The sequence below is a fragment of the Furipterus horrens genome, unplaced genomic scaffold (assembly GCF_987537825.1).
Source record: "Furipterus horrens unplaced genomic scaffold, mFurHor1.1.pri manual_scaffold_9, whole genome shotgun sequence".
Lineage (NCBI taxonomy): Eukaryota > Metazoa > Chordata > Mammalia > Chiroptera > Furipteridae > Furipterus > Furipterus horrens.
In genome coordinates, this window is record NW_028327179.1 from 37500786 (window position 1) to 37514801 (window position 14016).

The window sequence follows — 14016 nt, forward strand, 5'->3', positions numbered from 1 at the left end:
TTGCTATGTCACTGCACCTCTTTATTACTTCCTTACTTTTTGTATTACCCCTAAATATGATCTTCCCCAAGGTTCTGTGCTTGGTTGCCAATTTCTCCTTACTTGCCCTCCTGTCCTCACAGGTAAGGAAAGATGGCTTTTTTCTTTCCTGAATTTAGCTATGGCCAATAGCACATGACTCCTAAATCTTCAGACCTGAACTCTCTCCAGAACTTGAGAGCCATAGTCTGAATACTTAGTGGATGTCTTCAATTGAATGTCCCAGGTAACAAAGAATAACAATCTTCAAAACTGAGCTAACATCTAACCAGACCTGCTCTTTTGGCTGTCTTCTTATTTCCTACCATTATACCACCATTCTCAAGATGCTCACACTTGACGTCTTGATTGTTTTTTTATTTTTACTCTCTCATCTTCTGTTCTATCAATTGCTAGGACCAGTAACTTCTTCCTCTCTGCATCTTATGAATACTGTCCATCTTTTCTATTCTCACTTAGATCCTCTTCCCTTAAATAATCATAGTAGCTCAAGTCTCAGTCTCTCATACCTCAGTTAATCATATACTTTGCTGGCAGCTAAGTCATCCTAGACTCAAACCACTAAATGACTACTAGTTTTTATACACCATACCTGTGGGGCCCAAATTATCTTTCCAATGACATATCCACCTCATCTCAACTCACACTCCAGCTGAACCGGCTTACTCATTCTTCAGATTTGCCATAGACTTTTATTCATGTTACCACCTTTACCAGAAGACCACTTTCCCACACCTGTCAAAATCAGACTCTTTGAAACTAGGCCCTCTCATATTTTAACATAATGTTTTAAATGATTACAAGATCAAAAGTGTGCCTTCCCAATGGTCCATCAATCTTGATTATGATAATGTATTCTATAAAAATATTTATCATATATTCACATATATATATTTATATGTGTCATCAGAGAAGGAAAACTCTGACTCCAAAAAACCTCCGCTGCCTTGCGGCATACCTCTTCAGGGGAAAGGCTAAGGGAGTAAACCCCGACAGAAAATCCGGAGCCGGAGTCCCTAAGGCGGTTTGACGTTGTAGTCAACACCGGCAACTCCTGCGGCGCACCTGAAGCCAAGCTGTATTGACTCCGTCTTTCCCTTGGACCCTTCAGCTGCGAAGAGAGGGGGGGTCTGCTGCATGGGCAACAGCAGACCCTCCATATCACCCTGCCCAGGCTCTGTAGCTTCAGCTTCACTGGAGAGGACACTCCAGCGTCATCGCAAGATGTCGATTCAACACGGGAGGAGACAGATACCGTGTCACTCCTGAGTTGGACTGCACAGCCATTCTCGGTGGTGCAGATAGACTCTTGAGAAGCTACACCATCGTCTCTCGAGACGGACGGCTGCCGACGACGACGACGATATTTATATGTGTGTGTGTATGTTTAATGCAGCATTGCTTATAACAGTAGAATATTGGAAACAACTGAAATAGATGTAATTTTGAAAAAATAGAGATTTACATATAGACAAATACTGACATGGAAAATTGACCAGTGAATATGGGCTGTAATTTTATTTTTTAAAATAAGTATGTATATATGTATACAGAAAAGGAAAATATGAAAATAATATACGCCCAAATATTGAACAGTGATTATTGTGTGTTGGTGGAGGAGGGGTATTAAAGTTTTAATGCGCCTTGTCTAACAAAGTTAACATTTACTAATATTACATTAGTGTTTATTACGTTATTCTTTGTACTTTATATGTTTTAAATAAAAATAAAAACTAGAAAAATGCAGTGTTAGATTTTAAATACTGTGCTGTAGTATCAGGTATGCACTAATATTTATTTATCATGACAGAGACTCTAGAAAAGCTTTTTCTCTGTCATCTGTAAGTGATACTTCAAAAGTATTTCAATTCAAGGTTACTAATATTCCTGCTGCTTAGTAAATATGGGTTTTTTCTTGCAAATCAACTTCATTGAAGGTAGTGTGTGTGTGGCTGGTTGTACATGGCCAGCAGTGAAGGATTTGAATGAATGCTATAATGTTTACACACAATTAAAACGGAATCATTTTGAGTTATTTTTGTGTAAATTCTTAAGTAACACAAATTTGATTCATTTTTATATGCTTATTTTTAATGGAGAACAAAGAGCCATAATGTTTTTTTGTCTTTTGTTTTGTTTTTGTCTTGGTGATCTAGGTTTGTTCAATGGTACACAAATCCTCAGCAAGCTGGAGCAGGAGATGACCACGTAATTTGACATTTTCTTAACTGTTGTTAAGCTTTTCTGTCTCTAGATTGATTGTGGCAATGTTTAAAATTTTGCATATGATAAAAACTTTAAATTTTGAGGAGAACAATAACTATTGTTAGTTTTCTAGGAGGATATAATGTAGAATATTTTTAAGAAAATAATTTGCCACATAAGATGTACTTAAGTTAGGGTTAAGCCTAGATTAGATTTAGGTATGTGTTGGTAAATATAGAATATCGCATACAGGGAAATTAGGTTTCAAAGTGGCCTTTTAAAATGTGGAATTAATTAAGAATCACATTATTTTCAATGGCTTTGTTATTATTAGTTTGCTTCCTGGATGTTTTCAGTAATGATACAACAATGAGATCAATCAACAGGATTCTTTTTAAAACACAGCATGCAATTTTAAACAATGAAACAAAACATCCCAGAATAAATATAGTACTCTAACCTTAACTCACCTCAGGGAAGCTTTCATTAATGACTTACATATCTTGAAGTTTGTACCCAAGAACAATTTATAAAAGATGCCCAAAGGTATGAGTTAGTGAATCAGAAGAGAATGATTCCACATTTTCCTGTAAGTGATCTGGTAGATTTGAAGAGAATGGAGACACTTGATCATTTTATTGAAAGATGAGAAGCAAGTACTTCCAATAAAAGCAAGTACTTCCAATATTCATATTAAAAGTTTTTTTTTTAATACTGAGGAGAATTAAACTGTCCTATAATCATCTTATAAATGCTTAAACATATTTTGTTTGAGTAAATGTAAACTGATGGTTAAAAATACATCAGCTGATTCTCAAAGCATGAATTCTACTTATTAAATAGGATTTCTTTGTAGCTATTTCTTGCTAAACTGTTAACAGTTGGATAATAATTAAGTATTGAGCTATCTATTAACTAAAATTTAATATTTGAATTACATCCTCTCTGATAAACATTGTAAATTACAAGGTGTAGCTCTGGGATGATATCTTTAACAGGATTCCTGCTGAGTTGAATGCTAAATTGTGAACAGCAAGACCAAAGACTATCTGATTATTATGTAACTTTTTAAAGCTTTTGTATGGTTTATACAAACATTATTTATTTGAAGATGGCAAATAATGAATAAAAATGATGTGTTTTATTTTAGGATATTTGTCTTTAACTTAAAAATTAATAGCTTAGTAAAACACAAGAGATGTTTGCATTCTTATATAGGAAAACTCAGAGCAAGGAAACATAAATTCAACATTTCTAGGTGATCAAGGGTCTGATGAGAAGATGCTCATGGTTTTTATTGTTAGAATTTAAGCTGAAAGGACTGCTGTTTGATTCATTAAGACTTTTAGGATAACTCATGAAGGTCAGTTAAGCAGATAATATAAAATATTTTTCATTTTCCATTGTCTTTTGGCCTCTCAGCTCTGCCAGATCAATAGCAAAAAGGCCAGGGGACCATTTCCATCTCTTGGTTCCATTTTCTGGCAAGTTCTGTCACTTCCTTCCATTTGCCAACATGCAGAAACTACCGCAAAGTGCTCGTCAGCTGACACTGCGATAATACAAGCAGATAGGGCAGCAGTAGCAGAGTTTACCTGGTGCCATGATGCCTCAAGGCATCCCATGTCTTTCACATTACCTAGCACTCTCTGGGGCGCTTGCCCAAGTGTATTACATGCATTAACTGCGTCACTATTCTTATCTCCATTTTATCAATTGGAAAACTGAGGCTTAGGAAGGTTAAGCAGCTTGCCTAAGATTACCCAACAGGTAACTGGAGCCAAAGCAAAAGGCACACTGTTAACCATCCCACACTGCACTGGCACAGACACAGTGGGATGTCTGCCATCGGCCCTGCTTCTCACAGCCCCTTCTTATTTGTTAGTTGTGGCAAGACAGCCAGACAGCACAAAAGTAAAAATGAGAGGTCTGTTTGGGAAAGATGTATTAGTTAAGAAACAGAGTATATGCAGTATTTTTGTTATTTTTCAGGTATGCCTATTACTACTCTGGCATCGGTGCTGGTGTGCTTGTTGCGGCTTACATTCAGGTTTCATTCTGGTGCATGGCAGCTGGAAGACAAATACTTAGAATCAGAAAACAATTTTTTCATGCTATAATGCGACAGGAGATAGGCTGGTTTGACATGCATGATGTTGGGGAACTTAACACTCGGCTCATAGAGTAAGTACCTACTTTTATGTTGAACTCAGATGTGATTCTTCTTTTTTTAATCCTTGCCTAAGGATATGCCTTTTTTTAAATTGATTTTAGAGTGAGAGGGAGGGGGGAAGGGAGAGAAAGAGAGAAAAAAAGAGAGTAAGGGGCGGGGGGAGGGGAGAGAAACATCGATTTGTTGCTCCCATACATGCCCTTACTGATTGAACCTGGCCAGGGTGGTTCTTATTCTTATTAAGATGAAGAGATGGTATGAGACCTGTTAGCTCTTAGTACATCACTTAGAGGTCATTAGGAATCTAAATTCCTTCTGAGCAGTGACCATGTCTTACACATCTTCTTGTTCCCAGTACATGAGGCAGGACATGAGGGGACCTGTGTGACTAGCACTGAATTAGGACCTGCACTTGCCAGACCCCCAAAAAATATCCTCTGAGGGTGTACAGTAGAGCAAAGCATGATACTTTCTGGGGATATATCAGAGCAAGATCCTGGATGTAAACTAATTTACCCCACTCAGACAAACAAACAAACAAATGTAAAAATCAAATGGATTCAGAAAAGTTCTGCATTTACAGTTCTGATGTTTATCTTTAACACTATCTATTCTTTTAGTGATGTCTCCAAAATTAATGAAGGAATTGGTGACAAAATTGGAATGTTCTTTCAGTCAGCAGCAACGTTTTTCACTGGCTTTATAATAGGATTTACCCGGGGATGGAAGCTAACCCTAGTGATTTTGGCCATCAGTCCTGTTCTTGGCCTGTCAGCTGCCATCTGGGCAAAGGTAGGTGAAGCCTGTGAATCCATACTCTCACCTGTTTCTACCCCAGCCTCACCTGTGGAAGGCTGCTTTTACCAAATGATGACACTGACTCTGTACTTGATACTTGGTTTTAAATCTTCTGTTCAAATTCAGTGGGAGTAAGCAGGTGCCACTTCACTGAGTTCTACCCCTGCCAGGACTCCATGCTGTACTGGGCTGTGGGGTTATTTGGGGATGAGATGAGGAAGGAAGGAGTAGCTCTCATATTTCATCCTCTTCCTTCTTATAAAAGTCACGCTCAACTCTTAGAGAGCTGCATATTCACACAGTAGACAGCTTCAAGTTCAATGAACAATACACATGTCCCATTCAATTAACCTTATTTGTTTTAATGTTTTTGGTTTTGGAGATTTTGTTTAATTTGTAAATCAATTTTACAGTTCTGTCAGCATTATAAATGGTTCTATGTTTGTATATATTTAAGTCCATTGGCACAAAAATAACTTTTAAAAATACTTCCAAGTCCCACATGTATGTAAATCCTAAGCCTTCAGTTCTCTCTCCCAATCACAAAGGCAGAGTTAAACTTATTTTCCCTTTTGAGACTGGGTGTGCTGTTCACTTTAAACTTATTTGATGTAAGAGTAGGTTGTAGTGACAGTGAGATTGGCCTAGTGTGTAATTTCTGTTGGGTTCAACATAACTTTCAGAGGGTACTACAAATTCATGTGGCAAAAGGATGTCAAATAAAGGAGGGCCAACCAAAGCCAAGGCTATCATACAATTAACCAGGCTGTAAGTATTAAGAAGTTTTAGATTTTTACTCTACAGGGTGGATATTATTTTGTTATTGCAAACAGTAACTACCATTTTTTGAGCATCTACTATGTCAGACAAATATATGAGTTATCTTTCTAAGTATAGCTATTAGGTCATTTTACAGAGGAAGAAACTGAAGTTTTGAGGCATCTGTTAATTTGTTTTTCAGAGTAACTCAGCATTTAAATGGTGTTCTTGGTGGTTAAATTGCATCTCTGTTTCAGTCAGCTGAAACATTTGGCAAAAGCTTTCCATGTTAATCAATTTTTCTATTTATTAGACTATTAAGCAAGTCAGGTGACCAACTCTTCATATCAGTATTTGTTGATGAACTGTTTAAAATGTATTGATGTCCACTCCAGTTAATTTAGGAAAACAGTCAGCAGATTAGTCCTTTATTTATTAGTTATGCATTGCTTCAGGTACTATTTACTTAGTAAATGGAGCCCTAGGGTTATTACTGGACACATAAGTTTTAATCCTCACTCTGCCATACACTTTGATATGATTTCAAACAAATTTCTTAAATTCTCTGGTTGTCAGCCATTTTAAAAGAAATGTGGTCAAGTCTGAGAAGTTTCTTTGTCCCTGGGAGCCTGAGGTCCTGCTACTCAACCCATAGACACCAGAGTGAAAAGGCAGAACAGAAAGGCACCCTGTCCCAGCAAGCTTCTGGTTGAGGAGACCTTTTAGACATGTGCTGGTGGCTCTCTGCCCACCGCTCAGAGACACTAAAGCAGCTAGAGATCACAGGAAGGAGAAACCACCACACTCTGCGCCCAGCAAGAGATGGCTGGTTGTCTGACCTTGAAAAGCCACTTCTACTCCCTTAGGGTAGAAGCAGAGGCATATAGGAGCCCCAGCAGCTCCACATAAACTACTCTGACCAAAAAAATACCACAAGGCCTCTGAATATTAAACTGCTGCTAGAACCACACAACTCACAAAAGTAGGCCACAACTAATACACAATAATGTTGAATGTGAACTGTAATTGAAAGTTACTTTTTTTAAGTAGGCCAAAAATTGTATGCTAAACCCAAAGAAGGTTACTACTTGCTAAAATAAAGGTTTAAATAGGACTCAGAGTCTCCTAATGTAATAGACAAAATGTCCAGGATACAATAAAAAGTTACTTGTCACGCCAGGACCAAGAAAACCACCAACCTGAATGAGGGAAAAAAAACAATTAACTGACACCAATATTGATATATATCAGATGCTAGAATGATTTGACACAAATTTCAAAATAGCTATCATAAAAATGCTTCACTAAGCAATTACAAATTCTCTTGAAATCAAAGAAAAAATAGAAAATATTAGCAATGAAATAATTATAAAAAGAGAACAAAACTGTAAGGTACAAAAGTAGAAATAAAAGTCATGATGGATGACTCTGTCTCAATGCATGGAGATAATAGGATAGGATCAGTGTACCTGGAGAAAGAAAAATAGAATTCACCTATTCTGAAAAAGAAAGAAAATGAAAAGACTCAGAACCTGTGGGACAATAACAAAAGATCCAAAAGACAATAATATGTGTTACCATTGGAGTCCCAAAAGAAGAGGAGAAAGAGATTGGGACTGAAGGAGTATTGGAAGAAATAATGGCTGAAAATGTTGACCCAAGAAGAGCAGGCAATCCTTCAACAACTGAATGTTTAAACAAACTGTGGTACATGGATACCCTGGAATACCACTCACCAACAAAATAGAACTCTGTTTCTTTTTTTTTTTTTTTTTTTTTTAGTTTTTATTTTTATTTATTTTATTTTTTAACCTTTTAAATGTGTGTATATTTTTATTTTATATAAGTTGTTTTATACCTCATTCTGTTGCTTATTTTATTTACTTTTCCTTTTTTTGAATTTATTGGGTGACGCTACTTAACAAAATTATACAGGTTTCAGGTACACAGTTACACAACAGATCATTTGTGCACTGTATTGTGTGTTCATCACCCCAACTCAAGTCTCCTTCCATCACCATCTATCCGCCCCCTTGGTATACTTAACCTAGATGAATCTTCAGAGAATTATACACTGTGGCAAAAGCCAATCCAAAAAGGTTACATAGCATATGATTTCATTTACCTAACATTCCTGGAATGACAAAATTATAGACAGAGAACAGATTATTGATTTCCCAGGGTTGGGGAGGGTTGAGGATTGGAGGAGAGGTAAGGGATAGAGTAAGAAGTAGCTATGGCTATAAAAACTGGCATAAGGGATCCTTGTGATGAAAGTGTTCTGTGTCATGACTGTAGTTACATGACTACACTGGTGATAACACTGCATAGATCTAAATACACATGAATGCATGTAAAACTGGTAAATCTGAATAACATTGATGGATTATATCTGTGTTAAAGTCCTAGTAAGGACATTGTTCTAGATTGTTCCAGATGTTACTATTGGTGAACACTAGATGAAGGGAATAAGGGATCTCATTGTCTTATTTCTTACTGCATATGAACCTGCAGTTATATATTTTTAAAAAGGTAAGAAAATATGTACAAATTATCTCAAAACAAAAACCAACATTGAGAAATGGAAAAATGGAACAAAGATGAAGGTGAAAGTATCCAAGTGTTAAAAAATATTGCTTCTGAATATATGTGTTTGAAATTATTTATGAAATGGTGTAATACTGTTAATCAGTATTGTATTATGAATTTCTTGTGTGTAATCTTTTTATTATTTTTTTAAAGAGCAAGTCATAGAATGATATACAGGATGGGCAAAAGTAGGCCCACAGTTGTGAATACATGAAATATAGTTCATTCTTGTATTATTATGTATTTATTACAGTATTAATTGCCTTCTTCTCCTGTAAACCTACGTTTGCCCACTCTGTATAGTATATTACCTCTTGTGTTTTTGTTTTTTTCTTTATGTTTATCGTTGACACTATTACAGACAGATGTCCCATTTCTCCCCACTTCCCTCTGGCCATCACCACACTGCTGTATGTGTCTGTGGGTCATGCATGTGTTCTTTGGCTGATCCCTTCACCTACTTTTATCTAGTCTCTCCTCTTCCCTCCCCTCTGATAGCTGTCAGTCTGTTCCCTGTGTTTATGCCTGTTTCTATTTTGTTCATCAGTTTATTTTGTTCTTAGCTTGTGTATAATCTTTAGTTAGGCTAACTACTTAAGCATGCCAGGTATAAATAGTAACCTTAGTTCTTTGCCCATTCCAGTTTTGTAATAGGGCCCTCTGGGACCTGAGTTCACATGTCTGGCTGGTTTCAGAGAGAGAATCACCCCAGTGGCTATTAATTCAGGTGCCGAAGTCACATCAAGTTAGGCTTGTACCCTGGATATTTCATTTATTTGTAAAATTATATAACCTCTTCATCCTTCCATTTCCTCACATATGAAGTGGGGGAAATGGTACCTACTTCACTGTGCAATTGAGAAGAATAAATGAGATCCTGTGTGTATAAACTACCCAGTACTGTTTCTTCCACATAATCAATGCTCAGGAATCAAACAGAAGGATCAAAGAACATTCATAAAACAAAGCCCTCCCTGGTGGCTGCATGTATTGTTTTGCTCAGAAGAGCCAGCATGTGAAATTTTCTTGAAGTTTTGTCACTACACAGTGCTTTTGGTTCCTAGCATTGACACTTCTGAACCAGAGTACAATTAGCAAATGCTGTGTTTCCTTGGTGCAGTGCCTTTTTTTCTACATTTGTCTGTAACTCTTGTATATACCTTCTTTTGTGTAATTGAAGATCTCCCCAAATTCCAACTTTTATTTATGTAGATGAGGGTCCATGAAGTACTTAGTGAGAAAATAAAAATTTTAATTGAATTTATTATATATCAGTTCAGTGGCTTACAGAGTGAATATATATGTATTAAAAATCATAACATCAGCTTTTTAATTTGATGTAGTCCCATTTGTTTATTTTTTTTTTCTTTATTTCCCTTGCCCTGGGAGATATATTGTCAAAAATATTGCTACGTGGGAGCTGAAATTTTACTGTCTCTGTTTTCCTCTAGAACTTTTATGATATCATGACTTATATTTAAGCCTTTTATCCATTTTGAGTTTATTCTGGTGTATGGTGTAAATTGGTGGTCTAGTTTCATTTTCTTGCATCTACCTGCCTAGATCTCCCAACACCATTTATTGAAGAAACTATTTTTACTCCATTTTATGCTCCTGCCCTCTTTGTCAAATATTAATTGACCGTAGAGACACAGGTTTGTTTCTGGGCTCTCTATTTTGTTCCATTGGTCTATGTGTCTGTTCTTATGTCAATACCAGACTGTTTTGATTACAGTGGCCTTGAAGTCTATTTCGATATCAGGTGTTATGATCCCTCCTACTTTTTCTTCTTTCTCAAGATTGCTGTGGCTATTTGGGGTTGTTTTGGTTCCATATACATTTTTGAAGTATTTGTTCTAGGTCTGTGAAATATGCCATTAGTATTTTAATAGACATTGCATTGAATCTATAGATTGCTTTGGGTAGTATGGACATTATAATGATATTAATGCTTCCAATCCATGAACAGGCTATATGTTTCCATTTATTTGTATCTTCTCAATTTCTTTCTTCAGTGTTCTATAGTTTTCCAAGTACAGGTCTTTTACCTCCTTGGTTAAGTTTATTCCTGGGTATTTTTTTGTTCCTGATGCTATAGTAAATGGGATTTTTTTCTTTGTTTCTCTTTCTGATATTTCATTGTTGGTATACAAAAATGCCATCAATTTCTGAATACTGACTTTGTATCCCACTACTTTGCCGAGTTCATTTATTATGTCAAGTTCTTTTTTAGTAGAGCCTTTAGGGTTTTCCATGTAGACTCTCATGTCATCTTCAAATAATGACAGTTTTACTTCCTCTTTTCCAATTGGGATGCCTTTCATTTCTTATTCTTGTCTGATTTCTGTGGCTCTGCATGGCTAAAGAAACCATCATCAAAATGAAAAGGGAACTGACCGTATGGGAGAACATATGTGCCAATGATACATTGGACAAGGATTTAATTTCCAAAATCTATTAAGAACTTACAATGACTCAACACCAGGAAGACAAACAATCCAATCAAAAAATGGGCAGAGGACCTAAATAGACACTTCTCCAAGGAGGACATAGAGAAGGCCCATAGGCATATGGAAAAATGCTTGACATCACTAGCCACCAGAGAGATGCAAATAAAAACCACAATGAGATATCACCTCACCCCTTTCAGAATGGCCATCATTAATAAATCAACAAACAACAAGTGCTGGTGAGGATGTGGAGAAAAGAGGACCCTCGTCACTGTTGGTGGGAATGAGACTAGTGCAGCCACTATGGAAAACAGTATGGAATTTCCTCAAAAATTAAAAGTGGAATTGCCTTTTGATCCAGCGATTCCACTGCTGGAAATATACATAAGAATCCCAAAACACCAGTTCAAAAGAACTTAGACACCCCGATGTTTATAGCAGCGCTCTTTATAATAGCGAAGTGCTGGAAACAGCCTAAGAGCCTATCAGTAGATGAATGGATTAAAAAACTGGTACATTTACACAATGGAATACTATGCAGCAGAAAGAAAGAAGAAGGAATTCCTGTCCTTTATGACAGCACAGATGGAACTGGAGATTATTTGCTAAGTGAAATAAACCAGTCAGTGAAAGACAGATACCATATGATATCTATCACTTATAAGCGGAATCTAATGAACAAACTAAACTAATGAGCAAAACAGAATGAGAGACATGGAAACAGAACAGAATGACAGCTGTCAGAGGAAAGGGGGTGGGGGAAAATGGTGGAAAGAAGAGGAAGGGAGTAGTCAAAGAACATGTATGAATGACCCATGGACATGGACAATGGTGTGGGGATGGACTGTGGGAGAAGGGGTGGGTTGGGTAGGGGGTAGCAATGAGGGAAAAATTGGGACAACTGCAATAGAATAAACAAGTATAAAAAAAATAAAATTAGAACATCATGACCAAAAACAAGTAAAAGACAGATTTTAGTGCATATATTAACATATATAAGCAGCATTTATCTATATATTTATTTTTGCTTTACAATGATAAAATTACTTAAAATTTACATGATCTGAAATTGTATTTTTAAACAGATACTATCTTCATTTACTAATAAAGAACTCTGTGCATATGCAAAAGCTGGAGCAGTAGCTGAGGAGGTTTTGGCAGCAGTTCGAACTGTGATTGCCTTTGGAGGACAAAAGAAAGAACTTCAAAGGTTTGAATCTCTTTTTTTACATTGATAGAAATGTTAAATTCTATGTCATCTTTTATGCCTTTCAGGTTGACAGTGTTGATTATAAGGGTTTTCTCCAATATACATTTTTCTTTAAATAGCTTCATTTATGTTAGAGCATGCCTAATATTCTGGAGAAGTTGTAATTCTAGTTGTACTCTTTTTTTGTTGTTGTTGTTAATGTCATGTACTTGTTTTATAATCATTTTTTAATTTTTAAATTACAGTTTACATTCAATATTATTCTGTATCAATTTCAGGTATAGAGCATAGTGGTTAGACAATTATATACTTTACAAGGTGTTCTCCCCACTGCCAATATTTTAAGTACTCACCTGGCCCCGTATGTAGTTATTACATTATTGACTGTAATTTATATCCCTGTGATGATTCTTTAACTACCAATTTGTACTTCTTAATGCCTTCACCTTTTGTATCCAGCCCCAAACCCCCTCCCCTCTGGCATCAACCTGTTCTCTGTATCTATGAATCTTTTCTTATATCTCCTAATTCAAAGGATTTTCTAGAGTTTCATAGGTGGATAGTGACATGAAATAGTTCCTTAGGGCTGAAACATATTTTATATCCCTGATGATAATTTCTTCCATCAAGTAAATTCTTATTTATTTATTTGATATAATTGACATATACCATCCTTGATTCTCTAAGATTGAATGAGTATTTTGTGTAAGAGCTATGCAGACATGTTAATTTGTGGTTTGTTCCCCCTGTTGCCAAGCCCCTAATCAGTAGTTATGCTCCATGATTTGGAAGACAAAAATATCACTAAAAAGCACATTTGTAAAAGAGCTCAAAATCTTTTTTACCGTATTTAATAATTTTCTTATAACTCTTCCCTTTTATTAGATTTCTGAGAGTATACATGTTAACTTATTGGAATTTATAGTATTAAATTCATTGATTTATGAGCAGCCCCAGAATTTACTTAAAATAATGTCTGATGTAGGATTTTAGGTTATGAATATGTGTTTTTTTGAAAATAGGAAAAACTTAACTACATTGACTGGGAGGTTGTAATTCTTTGGTAAAGCCATAAAGAAAATCAGGGGAAGTTTTGTAAGTCAGAAGAATGATCACCTCTTCAGGAGATGAGGAGTTGTGGCTTATGAGTGGGAAAGATAGCAGGGGGCCTGTGGTTCTGGCATTGTTTTGTTTCTTGACCTCAGTTGTGGTTACATGGTTGCTCACTATCTAACTCTTCTTTAAACTGTACAGATGTGTTTGGAGCACTCTTTTGTTCCTATGATATATTCTACCCCACAAAGATGTCCTCTGAGAAGTATTTGTGATGATGTAGTACAGTAGTCCAAAGGAAACACCTATCTCGATTTTTTGCTAAGGTTTTTGCTTTTCCCGTCAAATATGTCTGACTTCTAACCTGAGACATGTTCCTTAATGACCAGGCAAACATCTAGTCAGATAAAGCCCCTCCTTTCCCGGAGCTTCAATTCTAACAGGGGCAGAGGAAGGGTACAGACAAACCTAACAAACAAAATACCTAACATATCATTTGGGGTAAATATTATTGGGAAATAAAATACTCCTTTAGAGTCATAGAGGGTTCTATGCAGAGATATTATTCAGAAATTCCTTTCTGATTAGTTGATGCTTAACAGACAGAGAATGCAGTTTTGAACTTGGGATTCTTTCCAGTTTTCCTCAGTGGAAAGGTGGACCAGCAACGGGAGACAAAGTTTATCTGCTTTTGCCTTGTTTCTGAGCTGGGAACAGCATCTCCCCACAGAAATAAAAAT

General features: G+C 36.2%; 1 protein-coding gene across 1 annotated transcript in view; it reads left to right on the top strand.

The window, feature by feature from the left end:
• ABCB1 (ATP binding cassette subfamily B member 1) overlaps positions 1 to 14016 on the top strand; it is an 85468-nt gene that overhangs the window by 25454 nt on the left and 45998 nt on the right. The window contains 5 exon segments of the mRNA XM_090287272.1: positions 2921 to 2975; positions 4170 to 4171; positions 4237 to 4428; positions 5038 to 5209; positions 12099 to 12223. Of these exon segments, the coding sequence (XP_090143398.1) occupies positions 2921 to 2975; positions 4170 to 4171; positions 4237 to 4428; positions 5038 to 5209; positions 12099 to 12223 (546 nt within the window).